General features: G+C 43.2%; 1 protein-coding gene and 1 long non-coding RNA gene across 6 annotated transcripts in view; one reads left to right on the top strand and one right to left on the bottom strand.

The window, feature by feature from the left end:
• The first annotated feature begins 8,097 nt into the window (after positions 1-8,097).
• On the top strand, positions 8,098-18,150 carry DIPK1C (divergent protein kinase domain 1C). Its single transcript, XM_048939743.1, has 4 exons — positions 8,098-8,346; positions 12,879-13,556; positions 16,842-17,006; positions 17,706-18,150. The coding sequence occupies exons 1-4, from the start codon at positions 8,164-8,166 to the stop codon at positions 17,919-17,921; spliced, it is 1,242 nt and encodes a 413-aa protein (XP_048795700.1). The 5' UTR covers positions 8,098-8,163; the 3' UTR covers positions 17,922-18,150.
• LOC125690941 (uncharacterized) overlaps positions 8,340-19,022 on the bottom strand; it is a 31,831-nt gene continuing 21,148 nt past the window's right edge. For 2 of the 5 annotated variants that reach the window (XR_007375846.1, XR_007375843.1), the window contains 3 exons: positions 18,136-18,241; positions 16,332-16,427; positions 13,441-14,656 (listed from right to left, as the gene is read on the bottom strand). This is a non-coding gene — a long non-coding RNA (uncharacterized LOC125690941). Of the gene's footprint in view, positions 8,590-13,009; positions 13,099-13,440; positions 14,657-16,331; positions 16,428-18,135; positions 18,242-19,022 lie in introns of those variants that run through there. The other 3 variants (XR_007375844.1, XR_007375847.1, XR_007375845.1) reach the window with 3 other exon arrangements.

Raw genomic sequence — 19,022 nt, 5'->3', positions numbered from 1 at the left:
TTTATTTCAGTCTTTTATTAGTTGTTGATTTGCCAAAGTGAAAGAGAAATATTAAAGAGGCTTGGCCAGTGCTTCATGCACTCCTGAAGGAAATGGAGCTGAAGTGTTTCCCCAGATGGAATTTTCCTCCAGTGTTGCAGCTCTGTAGGAGTTTTCTTTGGTGCCTGTTGTGGCTTCGCCATGGTTCTTTCCCCCACCCTTAGGTGGATCTCCACACTTCCCAGACTGAATATCACATCTAAAACAATGTAATCCATTTTCTATTGAGAGATTTGCTACGAGATTTTTTTAGATAAGAACGTACGTGAGTTTCTCTGTGTTGAATTTAGAAATGTACAGGGATGAGGGGAACATGAAAACAAGGAATATAAAATATTGTGTAGTAATGGCAGCTCAGTGTATTCCTCCTTTTGTGTATCTTAGTATAAACTAAATCCAATGATACTGAATCAGAATTAAGCCTCTTTTTGCCAGAAGACCCTTACTCAGGGTTTGGAAGAAAGTATTTCTTCTACAAGACATGTTGTCCTCTGATGAGAGAGATGATTGACAGATGCTTTGGTAGTAGATAAGTAAAGACTAAGAAGGCTAGAAAGGGTCAATCACTGAAGAATAGAGAGAAATGAAAAAAAAAAAAAAGGAGAAAAACAGAATCATACTGAAGAAAAATGAGAAAAGACAGACAATAGGAAAAGATGACAGTGTCACTTCAAAAAAAAAAGTAATGTCAAGTTAATGATTAGAAGTTCTGCATCAAAAGCTTCATTATAAAAAGGCATTTTTCAAGCTTATATGAAGTTCTACTTTTAAGAAAAGGATTTTGATAATCCAGTAGACAAATGCAGATATGCACCATGCCAAATCCAACAGAAGACTGTCAGATGACTTCTGCTAAGTGCAGTGACCATTGGCTCCAGCCTTTAACAAATGGCTTATTCAAAAGGTGTTTTATTGCCCAGTGCAGTACTTCTCGGTTAGTATAGTTTCTTATCAAAAGACAGCTCACAAAAAGCAACGTGGCTGGTAGAAAGAGCTGACTCACTACCAGATTATAAAATATCATACAACAATAATATTAAATCTCCTGAAAGACCCATCTACAGAGACAGCCATACGCACTTTTGATGAGAAGCAAGTTATCCTCCCTGTTTATTAGTTTTTGTGAGAAGAATTGAATTGCAAACAGTCTACAAAAATTGTATCCATGGAAGAAGCCGTGGAAAACAACTTCTGAGTTTTCTGAGCCATAAGAACTCCACTTGAAGCAGAAGGCAGTGCTGCATTTCTTATGTTAGCTATTGGTATCTCTGCAGCCATAACTCCCTTTTAATAGGCCTGGCTATTTGTGGTTGATGGACGATGCCTCTATATAACAGGGAGAACATCATAAGGCGGTGATACAGCTGCTGCTCACTCAGCCAGTCAGGATCACTCACATGTATTTCTTCCCCAGGAGAAATACAGAAGGGTAACTCACGCTAACAGATATTTAACCTCAGTATAATTATGAGCAGTTTGTTGCAAGCAGTACTGCAACTAAATTGTCTACTCTTCTCTAAACAAATGTCATCCAACACTGAAGGCATGTAAACTTGCAATATACTACCTAAAGTAAAGCTAATTACTTGCAGAGATGGAAAATTGAATTTCACTAATGGATCGTTTTGCTCCAGCCATTCATCATTCACAAAGAAGCTGCAAAGAATGGTTTCAAGGAAAAAACTGAAAGTAATTCAGTTTTACAGAACTGATATGGCAAATTATCCATGATTCTGCTGAATCTTCCTTTTTATTTTTTCCCCCTGCTTCAGATCTGCATTTGTACAAGAGAAATAAAGGAATGGACATACCCAAGTGTAAATGCTCTGTGATCTGTCATAGGTGATGCCCACATTTCATTTAATTTTATAACATAGAGTGCTATAGTACACAGCCCTTGAGCCAAAAGAACATAGCAAAATAATCAGGAAAAAAAAATGCTATAAAATCAGGTCGACGTCTGTGAATGGAGTAAAGTAGCTCCAGTTCTGTATGAAACTTGAATGTATAAATTACAAAGCCTTACAAGTGCAATATCAAAAGCGTCCACTTGGTGGTCACTCGTGCCTTCGATGACGATGCTTTTCCATATCCACGAATCAGTTATTTGGTTTTTGTGGCTCCAAGAGTGCTCTGAACAAACTTGAGCTGCATTTTAAACACCACAGCAAAACAAGATGCAAGGGAGTGGGCCTTGGCTGTCCTAGATCAGCACTGTCAGTGAAGCGACTTTAAAACCTGCCTGATGCAAAATGCTAAAATAATTTCAGGAGGTCTGCAGCCATTGGATTGCATGGATTTTTATTTATATGACAATATGGTGACTCTCCTGAAAACATCCAAGCCATAGCAAAATCTTCTAGACCAAGACACTGGAATGTAATCCAGTCATTGAAATAGATGTGGCACTTAACTCTCTTACTCTTCTGAGCTACCACATATCTAAATGACTGCAGCCCAGTGAATGCTGTATGTCCAGTGTATAACATAAGCTGCCTGGCTGAATGACTTCAGATCCCTGGTGTAAAGAACAGCACAATGCAAGAGGCTGCAGGGAATTAGCTTATTGGAATTTTTCTCCTTTTTCTTCCTACATAACCTTACTGCAACTCCAGAATATTTCCAAAATTGCTTCAGAATCTCATAAAAGGAGTCTCCAAAGATCCAGATTCAGTACCGGTACAACGAGATCACTGGGCCTGAATTTGGTGCAAAGCTTTGGAACCGCATATAGAAAGAAGAGAAAAGAATTGCAGCATTTCTCTCTTTGTTCTCCTTTCATACCGTGCGGACAGACACATCTCCCTTTCACACATTCTGGACAGAAGAACAGTGTGCCACACACTGCCTGATTCCATTGGTAATAATTCCTCTGTGCTAGATTTTTTTTTCTCAAGTCACTAACTCTAATCCCTCATCTCCAACTCTGGCAAAGACAATTACACCTGTAATTCAGCTTATGAACTGATTGAGCTGCATCTTACAGTTAATTAAGCTGTTTTTCTTCTTAATGACTGGTGGAATGAATGGACAAGGGATGTAGCAGAGAAGCACAGACAAGTCTGTGTTGGAAACCATTTTGGATATATGGACAAATATTCCAGAATATTTTTGCACCTTTGTTGTCTCATCTGATCTGAAGAACTGCCACAGCCTGTTGCAGTCGCTGCCAAAATATCTCACTGGCTTTCTCAATGAAACTGGAGAAAAGTTGGCATGAAGTTAACGAAGAGATTAAGTGGAAGCGGATATATGAGAAGAGCAAGACAATTAAAAATTGCAGTGCAGAGTCTAAGTGGTAAGAAGGAAGAAGAAAACAAATGTATTTGGCCTTTATGGGTGGCTATGTCTAAGAAATATGTGGAGAAAGTGAAAACGGGAAAAAAATGTATTAGAAATTCCCTATAATATGCATGATAGAAAAGCTTTTTCTGTCTCAACACTTTCTCTTCTTTATATCAGTGCATCAATCCATGTATTTCCCTTGTCCACAATGCTATATACTCTGTACTTTATATTCTGCCCTTTTTCTGCTCCTGGTCTGCAGTGTGACCCAATAAACTCAGTGCATACTGATACAGTAGAATTTCTGCAAGCGGTTTGCAACATATTCTTTTTGATTAATGGCATAAATGAGAAAATACATTTGGATTCCTTTTCTGGAGTCAGTACTCTGCAGGGGAATTTCACTGCCTAAAGGACATGTTCAAATGTATGTCAGATCTTATGATGTTTTTCTGTTACTCAATCTCACCACAGCAAATCAGAAAGAAATATTCATGCATTAAAATTTATTTTAAGGTGCATTTGAACAGCACTTGAAAGCTTTCTGATCTTGTGGGAGGAAAGTGGGAGAGATATGTGTGCCCTGGACTAACCAAAATGTACCCTATTTCCAGAGACAAACTAGAGCCATTGACAGAAGGTGATATAATCAATCAAACAGAACTATAATTCCTAATAAACCAGTTTTACATTTCATTAACTTGAGTGCCAAGGTACTTCTTAATGATCGATTTATTTTTTCTTTTAATCTCTCCAAATTAATTAAGTAGTTAGGAAAGTAAGGACTAACAGCCTAATGTAGCCTGGGCAACACAGCTTCTATCTGAAGCTGATGAGAAAAATGTGGGCTCAGCAAATCCCCATGATGGGGACTCCTCAGGGTCCCAGCTTGGCCATGCACCATGGCTGGACACCATGCCAGGCTCCTTCACACAGCCATGCCAGGGCATCTTGCTGCTGGGCGCTGCACCCTGCGGCTGTTCCAGCCCCGAGCTGTCACTGGGGATGTGCAATTTTCTCATGAGACCAACGTGATGCTGTATTTCTGTTCCAAGCTGTAATTCAAACTTTTTGGGGTAATTTAATTGGATAGAAATTGGTGTAATTATGCCAGGATTATTTTTACTGCCCTTATATTGCTAATTGAACTTCCACTAATTAATTTCCATCAAGCTTAGGTTTCAGTTTAAATGAGAAGAGGAATGTAGCTCCTTTCAGGAATGAAATGTCAAATAGCCGTATCTGAATGTATATAGAAAACAAAATTCCCCTGATGTAGGGGTCTTCCTGTTTCATTTTGCTTTATTTTCCTAGGGAAAATTGCAATGGAACAGAGGGACACTTAGATTCATATTTTTCAGCGGCTGGACTGGAGCTAACCCTGTTAGCCAGAAGATCCTTAAAGTTCAGGGAAATCTAAAAGCCAGTTTCCATTTTGTAGATGGCACCTGATTGCTAGGAAAGAAAGGCTCCTGATCCTCAAACACCGAGGCTGTGATCTTTGCATCCAAGTTTTCTGGATCAATTCTTGTTATGATCTGAAGAGATGCATATATGGGTGTGTCTGTGTGTAGATACGTGCATGTGTACTCACACACCTACAGTTACTTCATTGTTCACTCCTGCTGCAATCTGCAGGATATCGGAAACTTCAGGGACTGAGATACAAACCCTTTCCACTCTCTGAAGGCTGTATCAAAAACTGTTGTGGAGATAGGGTGTCATTTGCTGCAAATGCCTCATGTGGGATTTACCATAAAATTAAACTGGTTGATAGTCTAGTGTGCCGAGTAACTTGCATTTACTGCATCGAGTTTCTTCCACCCAGGGCTTTTTAACTATTCTTTCTTAGTCTGCTTCTTTTTATTATGAGAAGTTCCATCATTTCAAAGTAGCAGAGACCTGTGGGTGAAACCATTTCACTTGTTACATACAGCAGTTGTTTCCATTTTGAAGAGAGAGTTGTAGGCTCTTTGCTCCAAAACCCAGTGCACTTTAGCTGCTGCCTGGAGAGGAAATGCAGAGTGCCTCAAAAACCTACAGGTACTGCCTGAAGTTCTAACCAAGCTGATGCACCTGCCACCAGGAGCAGCCCTCACACTGTGAGTAAATGCAGTCTAGTGATGTGTGGCCACAGGGTGAATCGCTTTGGCTGGCTGAAAGTTCATTTTTGCAGAGTTTGTTTTCTTCCAGATCAAGCAGCTGAGCCAGGTCACCCTGCTGCTAAGAAGTTACCAGAGCCAATGCAAGGAAGCAGCAGAAGCATGTGTCCGGGCTGAAAGTAGGGGAAGGACTGTCCCTTCAGCAATTATTTCCATGTAGAGCCCCTTATCTGCAACATCACGTTGCATTCTTGGCATGCAGATGTGACACAGCCAAGCTGGCAGAACAGATCTGTCTCGTGCCCTTCTGCAGGGCCCAGCCTGCTGCTCTCCTCCCTGCAGAGCTCCCCCTGCGTGCCTGGCTGCATCCCCAGCCACTCCGACTTTCCTACCTGCCTGAAAATAATCCTAGCAAAGAACAGCTTTGTGGGTTTCTCTCTTAATGAGGTAAGTGAATTCAGTGGGCAGCAAAACACATCTTTTGCTAGGGGACAGGACTATGCAGCCATGAACAAGAGGAAAGCACAGAGGGAAAGGAAGAGAAGGGCACGTGCTTGGCTCTGTCAGCAGCAATTAGAGCACTCAGCTATGCCACCTGACCAGAGCTGAGGTCCCATAGCTTGATCTTAGCTCAAAGCCAAAAGTAACTAGAATTTATTTTCAGAACAATGCAAATGATACATATGCAGAACTTTATGGATGTGAAATGGTAATAGATTATGTCCTCTGGGGGAGTACTGACACGGAGAGAAGCCAAGATCCATGTTTTAAAAAATGAAATGGGAAAACAAATATAGTTTTGGTGCTTATGCTATTAAACAAAAAGCTCTGTGCCAAGCTGTACAGAAAAGTTCCCCTGCCACATGTGACCCTTTTCCAGGTAGGACACAGCTCCGTCTCAGCATTGCTCCAGACACTATTGCAGCAGATCTGCATCTGTTTGATGGCAGCAGCAGCAGCCAGTGCTGGCTGGCTCAGCTTGTGCCCAGCTGGTCCTCTCTATGGGGGGACATCAAAAGAACCCTCCTGCCTTTCCCCACTTGCTGCCCAAAAAAATTTCAAGATGAACCCCCGAAATTTGTAGGAGAGCTTCAGAAAGTGTTTTGAATCAGACTGAGAAATAGGATTTAGTTTTCAGGTAGTAGTCAGACTTCCCTGCTTGCTACATCCTCTGGAAATACACTGTATGCCTGTTGCCTCAAAAGGTGCCATTCTCTGAGTAGGATCAGAATGCAAAAGAAAATGTGAGAAGGATGGGCATAGACGTGGAGGAGTGAGGTGGTAGGAGAGAGGAAACACAACGGAAGATGTGACAAGGCCTCACCGCCCTCCGAGTGAAAAATTTCCACCTCACACCTAATATCAAAATCTCCCCTCTTTTAGTTTAAAACCATTCCCCTTGTCCTATTGCTAACAGACCATGTAAAATGTTGTTTTTCCTCTAATTTATCATCTCCCTTTAAGTACAAGAAGTCTGCCATGAGGTGTCCCCACAGCCTTCTGTTCCCCAGGCTGAACAAGCCCAGCTCTCTCAGCCGGTCTTCTCAGGAGAGGAGCTCCAGCCTTCACCTTACCACCTTAAATTAACGGACTAACAGAACGTGTCCCAGGGCAACTTACACAAGGCACACATTAAAATTTGTCTACTGCATTATTTTCTAGTTTTCAATCCATGAGGCAGATTGCTATTCTTGTTCATTTGGGGAAATAATTTACCCTCCAAGTGATTTCCTTAACTACAATTCATCTTCCTGCTATGGGATTGCAAGTAGCCTGACATAACTGTCCATACAAAGGAAAGAAAATGAATCTGGTCATTTCTTCACTATATCTGACAGCAAACCTGACTCAGACACCCTTATTTCTTTGCTCAGAGGGCAGTGAGGCGCTGGCACAGCTGCCCAGAGAAGCTGTGGTGCCCCATCCCTGGAGGCGCTTAAGTCCAGGTTGGATGGGGCCCTGGGCAGCTGAGCTGGTGGGGGACAGCCCTGGTCGTGGCAGGGGGTGGAGCTGGATGGGCTTTGGGGTCCCTTCCAGCCGAAGCCATGCTGTGATTATACGACTGCACCGATCTGCCTCCTACTTCCTCCGGCTGCCATGGAGCCGTGAGGCAGCAGCAGTGCAGAGCTCCTCGGCGGCACGGGATGGGGCAGCAGAGCAGCAGGAGCTGCTGTGAGCAGCCCAAGGGGCAGTCCATCATAGGGGTAGCGTTAGTAAACGGGCAACCATCGCTGGCAGAATAAAACTGGACGAAGTTACTGCAGAATAAACAACTTTTTTTTTTTTTCCCATTCTTTTCTTTTTTTTTCCCCTCCAATTTAACGGGAGAACTCTCCAAGAGCCGTCCATCTCCGGACTGCCCTTTTCAGAGTGTCAGGCAGCCGCCGGGATGAGAAGTTCCCACAGCAGCCCCCGCCCGCTTTCAAAACCCCTTTTATTCCCGGGTGCGAAACTTGGAGGGGAAGGGGGAGGCGGAGGGGGGGGAAGCCGCCGAGCAGCTCCATCCGCGGTGGCAGGGGCCGCTTGGCACAGGGAGAGCAGACAAAAGAAGGCGGAACTACGTGGCTTCAATTCAAAAGGAGAGCTCCGGGCTCCGCGGGGACGGCACCGGCCCGGGGCGGGGGCGGCGGCCGCGGGGAGGCGGCGGGGTGGGGCGGGGGGCTCCGGGCGATGGACGCCGGCACGGAGCGGGGAGAGGGCGCGCTCGGGGTTGGAGCGGCCCGGCCCGGTGGCGGAGATGAGGGGCATCCCGGGCTGGAGGAGGCTGCGGCTCGCGGGCTGGCGCCGGTGCACCCTCGCGTTCCTCCTCGCCTGGGCCGCCGGCTGGGTGGTGCTGAGCGCCCTGCTCTTTCTCCTCCACGGGAGCGTCTTCTCCGAGCGCTGCACGGATGAGGACGGCCACCGCATCCTGGCCAGGCTGGTACGTGCGCCCCGACGGGGGCTGCGCCGTCGGCTTCTGCGGACGGGAGGTTCCCGCAGCACCGAGAGTGGGTGCGCTGCCGGAGCCTCTCGGAGTGCTTCGGTCGGGAAGGTGCTCGTAGAGAAAGCGGCTATTAGGGAGCGGTGCGCAGCACGAGCTGTCTGCCTCACGTCTGGCACATCTCTGACGCGGTGCCTCGGGATTCATGGAAGGATTTGTGAATATTCGTTAGCATCGAGAGACCTGAAAAAGAAAGAAATTAGAGCAGATTTTACGTCTGTGTAGGAAGCACTTGGAAAAGAGGAGCAGCGTGGGTTAAGGCTTTGAGGTTGTTTCTTAACGTATTTGTAGTGTCGTTGGTTAAAGGGAAGCAGAAAGGGAAAGGGAAGAAAAAGGGAAGGAGAAAGGGAAGAGAAGAGAAAGAGAAGGAGGAAGGGAAGGAGGACGGAAAGGGAAGGGAAAGAGAAGGAGAAGGGAAGGGGAAAGGAAAGGAAAGGAAAGGGAAAGGAGGAATGCAGATGGAAATGAAATAGTCTGCAGCAAGCAAGCAAGTATTGCTCATAAAATGCCCTGACGTCTGTGCAATAGAGGAGGAACAGTGGCTGACAATGCTGTATTCATCTGTGATCTCAAGGTGTGCAACCCAGTCTTCCCAAATAGCATTAGAAAGGGATTATCCTTCTAGTGGAATAGTTGGAAAATGAGCTCAGCATCACCATCAGCCCAGAGATGGGTCTTTATACACCTCCCAGTCACTGTGAGTCCCACAATTGTTGGATGTGCAGTTGGTTGGCAAAACAATCTGGTAGCTGTGGTATCACACCTCTTAAAACTGACTTCCAAGGGAAACTACATTGCCTGTCATCTGTACCATTTTCAGTAGGAGATCAGAATATGAGCTATTTTAAACAAGTGGGTGAAAAATTGCATCAGCATTTGCCCTTGTAAGTGGTATTTCTAAGGACTGATGTCTGTCTTCTGAGTACAGTGTACCATCATGTGGATGTGTGTTGTTCTGGGATGGCCCAGGAAGACCTATGCATTTTGCAGAGGTGAACTTAAGCTCTTCATAAGACTGCTTCCTCTTTCCTAGAACCAGTCCCAGTTTTGCTTATACTGAACAAACTCAATCGTACAGTGATCAATTTTCTTTTTCTCTGGAGGAGTTTGATGCCTCTCAAACCTTGATGAGTATTGCATTTATATAGAAGTACATGATAAGAAGACAGAACTCAAGCCTCATATATATACACCAAGTGATGGTGGTACAGTAAATTATATAAATTAATGTAAACTCTAGGTAAGATTTACATTAATTTAAACTTTTACCTGAAATTAAACCCAGCTTTCTTAGCTTATCTTGATGTACTGAGGTTATGAAAAATTATGCAGCCAAATTAAATAGAAACAGATGACAGAGTCCAAGCCCCGCTTCTATTTGCATTCTTGTGTTGTAAAGCTGCTTTTCTATATGGCTTTTTGCTTAGTATCACTTCCATATTTGGGGTTTAAAAGTCTGATACTTAGTGGCGTTCAAAGGGCACCCATTAGGAAGATTTAAACTATCTCAACACATCTCTGAGTTCAGCCATTAAGACAGAGATGTCAGTGTGGAGGACCAAGGACCATTCCTAGATTTCTTTGGATTCTAGTTCTCTGTTTTGTCAGCAGTCATTGTAAAGTAAGTTCTTGTATGGTGAAAGTTGCAGTTAGGGAAAAGGTTCCTGAGCTGGTAAATAACAGAGGCCATCTTTAATCTGAATTACCTGTTTTCAGTCCACAAAAATGACTTTAATACATGCTAATACTCCGGGAAGCAATGCCACCAGGATACAAGATTGCCCTGTGTAACTGCATAACTTCAGAAAAGGATGTGAGGATCAATTAATTGCTTCAGTATGAGCTATCAGTGCAGAATATGCCAAAAAGGGTGATAGGAGCTCTGTATATGTCCTAAAGTGAGAAATAGGGAAGGGCAGTTACCTTTGCAATGCTAAACCATAGCATTCAGTTTTGATGTTGGTGCTGCTAAGATGGATGGGGGAAGATTGGAAAGAAAAAATGGAGTGGGAGTTAAAACAAAAAAATGATCCAAGGCTGAAAACACAGTGATTATAACGAGGCAGTTGAAGAACTAATCTTAAAGCATTATGCATATGGCAAAGCATAAAACACTGAGCTGGAATAACTGGGCTGAAGTACTGAGAACGTGAAGTTGAGGTCAGTCTTTGCTGACCTTTGAGGTTATAATGTCCAGAAAATGGGGACATTTTTAAAGTCACTGTGTGACTTTAAACTCAACTACTTACTACATTCTGTGAGTAGACACTTTGAAAATTGTTCAGAATGCTCAGTTGCTTTTCATTATTTGAGGAAGCCTTTTTGAAGTTCTTGCTTGTATTGGTTATCAATAGAGGATGATACTTGAAGGCTTATCTGTGCTTAATCATTATAAGAGTAGGAATTCCTTGGCTAATTTCTCTTTGCAAACATTGCACAGTTTCAGTATAAGAAGACTCAGATGGTTTGTCAGATACTGGTTCAAATGGAACAGCAGACAAGTCCTGAACTGCAGCCGTGTTTAAAAATGACTCAGCTCCTATGTCTGGGAAATGTGAGGCTATTTTTCCAAACTGCTTTTTCTTATTATTGCTGTTACGTATGATATGATGGCAACACAAGGAAACAAGCTGCATGTTCACATTTGACTGCAGGTCTCCTGCGCTTGTGATCTACTGGACATGAGATGTATGTGCATTTGGCCCCCTAAGAGTTAACGTGGCACAATAAAAATGTCCACAAGGGCAGGGGTTCACTCATGTGGACCCAATTACAGGATTGAGTCCTCCATTCTCAATTCTGGCAAAACAAGAATTAGGTTATAGTTTTCTCAACACCAGAGCAATGATTTTAAATGTAAATATGTTTAAGCTCCAAAACAAAACATATTTCCTACTTAAAAAGGGAAAATAAACTTGTATTGCATTCATAGAAGCACGTTTTCACAAACATCATTGATCTATGTGCTCTGACAGCCCAGGGAGTCTGCCAGGGAGACCGTCCTATGGATGCCAATGTGTGAGTTTCTTAGAGGTACCTCACCCTGGACTGAAGGAGTTCACTTACATGGCTGCCCTTGCTGGCACTGGACGTTCTCTTTTGGGCTGCGAGAACATTGCAGTGTATACTCTGTGCCTGTGTGAGCTGTACCCAGTGAGCTGTGGTAGCCAATTTAGCACCATTTCCTGCATCATTCCTGGATTTCAGACATAATCCTGCACCCACTCTCCAGTGTGATTTTTAACATAGGCTGTTGCCTGGCATCAGAATGCATTCCCTTGGTGTAACACCTCAGAGGCTACTCTGAGAAAATACATTGCTTAAATTTTATGCTCATGTTTCCTGTTTATGTAACGGCAAGTTACAAATGAGGCGGGGGGTCAGGCAGCCTTCTTGCGAGCATTCTTACGTGCAGCAGGAGCTGCCAGCTTGTTTCAATGGAAGTTTAAATGCCAGAAAGCAATGAAGAAGGCTGACACTGTCAAGCCGCCTCCCAGCTGTTTGGCTTTCTTCGCCACCACAGTCCATTCCCCATCCACCAGAGACTGCTGATCATTCCCTCCACTGCTTTGCCCAAAGCAGTCCCTGCAGCTGCGTTTCTGAATGCCCACAGGAATATAGGAACAGCCTACACTTTGGGAAGTGACAGCATGGAAACAATTATGAGTTTAGGGAAGGATTGGTGAGGGAAACCTTGCAATTCTTGTACAGATTTGCAGTGACCACTTAAATATCAAACAGCAGTTCCCAGGTTACAGTGGACTGCTTTCCTCTAATTTTAAGAAAGTAGCTATGCATATAAAAATATCATATAAAAAGTGTTTAAAGTTCATATAAAAATATCACAGGGACGGTGATAAGTACATATGAGAACTGGGCAAGTCATTTTGTTCAACAACATGTACATATTTAAAAAGAGGTTTGGAGTGCAACCTCTTTGTTTTGAAGCAGTGCAGAAGGAGGTTCTTAACGCTTCATTCAGGGCACATTGAATGCAGAGGTGAAACTGCTAAGGGTCCCAGAAACCCAGCCAACCCCCCGTATGGCTTAAGTGGAGATGTCTACATTACACTGTGCTGAGCCTTCCAGAGGAGTCCTGAGTTACACTGGAAGTCATCTATTATATCTTAAATTTTTACGACCCAGAATCTCATGTAACACACCTAAATATGTTGAAAGTTTGTCCCACTGAACTCCCATGTGGTGAAAACTTAAGAAGTAACCTGAAAAAAAAGCCTGCCCTTTTACCACTCCCCAAGTCTCTGTTTTGATGTAAGACTCCCCACAGTAAAAGAAGTCTCTAGAGCCTTCTGAAAAGCCAATGAATCACCCAACAGATGTAGAAGGATCGTGCTTCACAACTACTATGGTTCACTCGAGCTTAGAGCCTTAGAACCTTCACTGATTTTCTGATGTTCTCCTAAGTGGTCCATAGGATTATGAATATGAATATTCCTTCTTTTTCAATCCAGTGCCTTGACTACAGCAGTGGAGCCCTGACTGGCGACCTCTGCGAAGACCTGTGTGTGGCGCAGAAGCTGGTGTACAAACACTGCCTTTACTATGACAGAGGTAAGAAGGTCATCCAGGCTGATTGGAGAGGCCAGCCCATCATCCTGAAATCCAAAAAGGAAATCTTCTCCAGCTACCAGCATCTCAGTATGCTGGACGAGGTGGAAACACAGGATATTCCTGAAACAGAGATTCTGCTGATGGTAGCCTTGGAGGTAAAAAATGTTCTGGGGCTAGAACTGTCTAACAATAGCACAGGGCCCCTGTGGACAAGGAGGAAGGGACCACATTGGAAAGCGCAGGTGGCCAGCATGTGGTCCTTGATCCAGCAGGAAGAATATATTTTCTTCAGTTTGCTGCAGGACTTCAGCAAACATGTGCTACGAATTATTGGCTCTTGTGGACATTTCTATGCCGTGGAGTATCTTACAGCTGGACATGCCTGGCACAAAACTCTTTTTCCCTTGGAAAACATAATAGGTCCCTCCCTTGCTGGCCACAAAAGCAGAGTGAGAGCCATCATTGACATTGCACTCAGCTTTCTGGATATGGTGCAACATTTTGATAATGATTTCTCTCATCGCCTACACCTGTGTGACATCAAGCCAGAAAACTTTGCTATCAGGCATGATCTTACGGTAAGCTGGGGCTTTGGGGCTGAGTTGTGGATATTTGAGGTTAAATTTTAATCTGAAAGTGGCAGCGTAAAAAATGACAGTTCCCTTCTCATGCATTTTCCCGCCAAGTTTTTGCAAAACAAACATTTAAAAGTGACATGGGAACTTCTTCACTGCTTTTCCTCTTTGTAATTCATGCAGCTACTTCAGAGCACTAGATCCTGCTGATTGTTTTCAGGACTATTTATTCAGTTCTGATTTGTTTCACCTGCTCAAACGTATTGACACTGACAGGGTCGTATCCTTTGGATGTGATGATGGATGCCTCCTGAAGGCGAGGAGATCTGGGAAGCTTTTAATGAAGCTGTAACTTGAGTCATGGTAATTATCTCTGGTAGCGATGCTGAAAGGAACACTAAAGCTGAATCTTCTGATCTGACACAAGGGAACTCCCTGCATACAAACATACCCATCTTTCTGCTTTAGTCTTCAGCCTGTCCCATATGGAAATGATTCCAGGATGGTGACATGAAAACCCTTGGTACTGTTACTGTTTGATTTTTCATTATACGACTATAACTCAAAGGTGAATAGCTGTACATTTTTCTAAGTGGTGATATAGCACACCATCATGTTGTTGAAAATATCTTGCATTCATTCTGCAGATGGGAATTCTGCCGATTTCAGTGGGAACTGCATGTATGGATTGGAGCCCCTGTGTAGTGTTTGAACCAGACTTGCAATTTGTGGTGACATTGATGGAGTTTCTGCACTTTGAGTGAATATAAAGGGTTCTCAGGAACTTGTAGGCTGTTATCAGAACTCACAAACACTCAAGTCTTCAGAGCACTTGAGAAACATAACCTAAACTTATAGTCATTAAGAGCAATTAGAGTGATTCCCCTTCACCTTCCCTTCACTTACATTGTTTATTCAGGTGCAGTACAGCAGCTGAACAGGGAATGGGTGGGTAACTATGGCAAGAAACTGAGAAAAGCATGCCAATACTTAAGCAGAATGGAATAGGACAGAAGTTCTTCAAAGCAGGCTTTACCTATCTTTTTCAGTTATGCCAGGATGTAGCTGCATGTGAACACACGCTAGAGCATCTGTTTTACTACCTGTTAAGAGAAAATGAGATTTCAATTAGAAGAAGGCAGAGAATATTTGATGTGATTTCCATTACAAGTCCTTCTGGTGAGGCTCGGTTCTCCAGGATTCTACCATGAGTTCTAGGGTCAGAAGAGACAGCAATCACCTTCTGATACAGTAAAGCATTCTCAAGTAGCACTTTCTAGGAGGATTAATTACAACAGCAACAGAAACAACAAAGTAAGCTGTTGCTCACACACGGTTCTCCCCGTTGCACATTACTTACACCCCACTTGGCTGAGGCAAGAGATACATACAGCCAGGAAGCTGAGAAGGAAAACAGAGATAGCTTCTGCTGAGTGACTGTGAGAGGAGAATGAGAAGTAGAAATTCTGGGCTGTGTTGTCAATTGCCAGAATTGGGACACAAAAAAGGCAGCTTCTCTTTAGTTCTTCCTGTCTGTTTGAAGCAATTTTTTACTTGCTTGCTTCTGTATTCTGTATAGGATAATAATAAAATTCCATAATAGTACTATTATTACTTATCTCAGTAATGAGACTGCTAATGCTCAAAGAAATGCCTGGCATGCAATAGCTTTGAGAATTATTTTCAAATGTTGGGGAGAGCTCTCCAGTCCTCATTCCAGCCTTTGTGTGCTGTTCCTGCGGTACAGGAGGATAGAGATCACTGCCTTGGTAAGTCATCCTGATGGCTCTTTTTCCTAGCAGAAATGACAAATGACAAGATTGTCAAAGATGCACAGTTGGCTGAGAGCCACAAGGAAGTTCGTACAGTGACCAACTGGGGAAATTCTGCACAACTTTTGGTGCCTCTTTGCCCTGCTCTTGCACCAAATGCATCTTGGCCAGATACAAGAAACTCCGAAGAAGTGAACATCAGAAGTGCAAAAAGCTTAGGAAGATAAAAAACAACCAGCCTGTTGAAACATGTGAATCTCCCTAGGCTACATCATGACTATCGAGCTCTCCAAAAAGCTTAAAAATACTCGAGTTTTTAAGCTATGCCTCATCACATTAAGATTTTCCCTGGGGAAAGAAAAAGGAAAATAAATAAATAAATAAATAAATAAAAGCATAACATGAAGATTAGACCTTGCTCTTTTGCCTGTGCAAGGTTTGCTTGGCCCTCTACCAGGCCAGATATCTTTAGTTCCTGGAGATGATCCAGCTGGTGCTCCAGCAATCACATGTTACTTAGGGGGATGAATCTTAAAAATGAGATTATCCTTTGTGCCCATGTAATTCTGCTTTGCCCAAGTCCCAGATGTTTCCCTACCTGCAAAATTATTTCAACCCCTACAACCCTCTCTGAGTGAAGGTTCCAAGTGCTAAGTGCTAAGCATGGCTTTGAAGTTATGCTGATGGTTGCGTTCATAGCACCACAGGGAGACTGCTTTCACTGTGTTCACCCACAGTCAGTCTACAGTCAGGCAGTTGCCATCACCTAATTGTCTCCCCTCCTTCCCTTGCTGATTTCTGTCTTGAAGTGAAGTATCCATGTGTGGAGTGATACTGACAGAAATTGAGACTCCAGCCACTCAGTCCCGGAATGGTTTCAAATCTATCCCAGCAGCAGCACAATAAATGACTAAAGTTGTAACTAACAGTCCCAATTTCCCCAGCTTTAAGCAACTGCAGGTATCTGTTTCTACAGCTGAACAGGTATAAAGCGGTACAAACTCACCAAATGCAATGGGAGGTCTGGAGAAGCCATGCCACTTGTGGGTACTTCTGTGCATCATAGTGCTCCTCTCTGCAATGGTAAAGTCACAGGCTTAGTCTGGAAAGGCAAATTGCAAAATGATACCATCTGGCCTGTGGGTAGACTTGTGACATCATATAATTAAAAGGTTGAGCTGCCATCTGCATAAACTGCAAAAACAAGTAAATCAGTCTTCAAGTTGGATAGTTCTGGTTTAAGGCAAATCAATCCAGCTGACCCCAGGGACGCATACTGTCCACAGATAATTTTCTCTTTCCTGCTGTCTTGAGTATTGGCTGTTTTTGTTTAAAATGTGGTATTCATAAGACTACTGCTGCTCAGTTAAGCGAAAGAAAGCTCTTTCATTGAGAGCCCACTTCTCTGCCGTGCTCTCTGCACAGCATTTCCCAGAGAAAGCAGCAAAAGAATGCTTGCTCAGTCCTACCCACAGCCTGTGTTCTGCCTGTTTTAATGGCTTGTTTTGATCCACAGGTGGTGGCCATCGATGTGGATATGGCTTTTTTTGAACCCAAAATGAGGGACATCCTTGAGCAGAACTGCACAGGAGATGAAGATTGTAATTTTTTTGATTGCTTTTCAAAATGCAATCTGAAAATCAGAAGATGTGCAGCACAGAGAGCCAATAACAACTTGCAAGTGAGTAGAGACAGCTGCTTTATGCTTGCCTTTCTTTTAAAATCATATTGATTATAAAATGTATGGTATATGTACTAGAATGCTGTGCAGTGCATGTAGACACATTTTTAAACAGACATTAGGTGCCAATCCCATTCAGAAATCACATCCTGAGGCATGCAAGCAGACCATTTATTTGTTGTCTTTCCACATAGCTGCTGCTTGCCCAGTTCCTCAGATAGGAAGTAGGAAGAGTGGGGAATTCGTCATTACTGTCTCCACTAATAGTGAAGTCCAGTGGAAGCAGTGGAAGGTTATGGCTGTGATTCTCTGCTCTACAAAATGGAGTATGCAGATGAAGTGGAGAGAGGGGGGTCCATAGGGCGAGTGGCCCTGGTATGAGCTGTCTTGTAATTCACTCGACTTGTGCTGCTGCAACATACTAATTCAAGCACAGAGGCTGGGGGAGCACAGCTTGGCTGTGCTTTGCCTGTTTCTCCCTTTCCTACCCTCACCATTTCTTATGCACAAGGGGATGCCTCAGCTAGAGGATAGCCTCTATACAAGTTCCTTTTCTTTATCCTCCCCTTTGAATGGCTAGACACATTATGGGTTCAGCTGATACAAGAATAGAGACATTTGGCTACAGTCCCAGGGAAGCAACAGGGCATTAGTTACAGCTCCTGCAAGAACGCAATCTGCTCTTCTTTCTTTCCTCAGGTCATTTGTGACAAAATATTCCGTCGCTGGTTTTCTCCAACTCTCAGAGGACCATTGGTTTCCTTCCCACTGCAGCCACAGTTGCAGAAGGCTGTGCAGGAGTGTGCAGAGCTGGGACATGTAGATGCTACTGTGCACCAGAGAACTCCGAAATCTCTCATTGAATTATACCATCTGCTTCGGGTCAGCCAACAAGAACTGCAAAGGGTGGAGTAGATACAGAAGGCAGAACTGCAAAGGCCACATCACAACCACTGCTAACAGATACTGTATGTGAGGCAGCCTGTGTTTTCTGTCTCTCCTCCATCCCTCCTACCCACTGTATTACATTCATAGCACATAGTTTGCCAGCTATGCAAATGAAATTCATGACTGCAGGTGCAGCATGTCCTGTTAATATCTCTTGAAATATGAAATTGTTTTACATTACCTGATTTCCTTCTTTATTTTCCTGTATTCTCCATCGATGTTCAGCACATCATTTGCATTCCTGTTCAGATAGCATCTGAGTGCACACTCCAAGTTATTAGGCATTTCTGTAGGGATGAGATGGTGCTTTGAAGTCAAAAACTGGAAGTGCAGAACAACTAATATCAATCTAATATCAATCATTAACAAGGTGGTGGGATGGATGTGGATAAATAAATGCAAGATGTTTGTTTTTCTCTCATTGTAGAATAAGGGTTTTAAAAGTAAAGACTGAGTCTTCAGTATAAAAAAACCAAGCTCAAACAGGGAAACATTGTCACATGGAGAGCTGCTTATGTACAAAGCACTCCATTCTGACGTTTCCAAATGGTGTATTATATTACTTGTGCCATAGCTAACTTTCTGTGGAAAAATTATGTGAAGTTACTTAGGGTTTTACTAGAGCAAAATAACTGTACCCAATCTGGACACTTATATTCTGCAGTGAAGAAAGTGACACTGACTCTTCCTTTGTGAGCAAGCCCTCAGGCACTTGAACATCAGAGCAAGTGGTAAGAAGCACTACTTTGCCAGATAGCAGAATTGCCCAGGAATGCCAACAATCTGTCCTTTGCACTGAACAATATCAAGACATTGAGATTTCTTACTAAATATTAATTTTATAAACAAAAGGAATTTTTCAGAAGAATTCCTGATATTGCAAACAGTTACAGAAATGAAGGCTCCTAGATTTCTTTAAAATCATTAACCTTCCCTTTCCAACTTTGTAGCAGGGGCTGGAGAATCTGACAAACAGGTTCCGAAAAAAACTGTATGTATTTAGTATCAGAACTAGGTAATAGATCTGTGAGTTGCTTGTGGCATGAAGACCTCACAAACCCCACAAAC

Source organism: Lagopus muta, chromosome 3, assembly GCF_023343835.1.
Source record: "Lagopus muta isolate bLagMut1 chromosome 3, bLagMut1 primary, whole genome shotgun sequence".
NCBI classification, from domain to species: Eukaryota; Metazoa; Chordata; class Aves; order Galliformes; family Phasianidae; genus Lagopus; species Lagopus muta.
This window is presented reverse-complemented; position numbering and strand designations above follow the sequence as displayed.

Coding starts and splice junctions, on each gene's coding strand:
- DIPK1C (XM_048939743.1), top strand. CDS start 8,164: ATGAGGGGCATCCCGGGCTGGAGGAGGCTGCGGCTCGCGGGCTGGCGC. Junction 8,347..12,878: donor ACCGCATCCTGGCCAGGCTG/GTACGTGCGCCC, acceptor TTTTCAATCCAG/TGCCTTGACTACAGCAGTGG. Junction 13,557..16,841: donor CTATCAGGCATGATCTTACG/GTAAGCTGGGGC, acceptor TTTGATCCACAG/GTGGTGGCCATCGATGTGGA.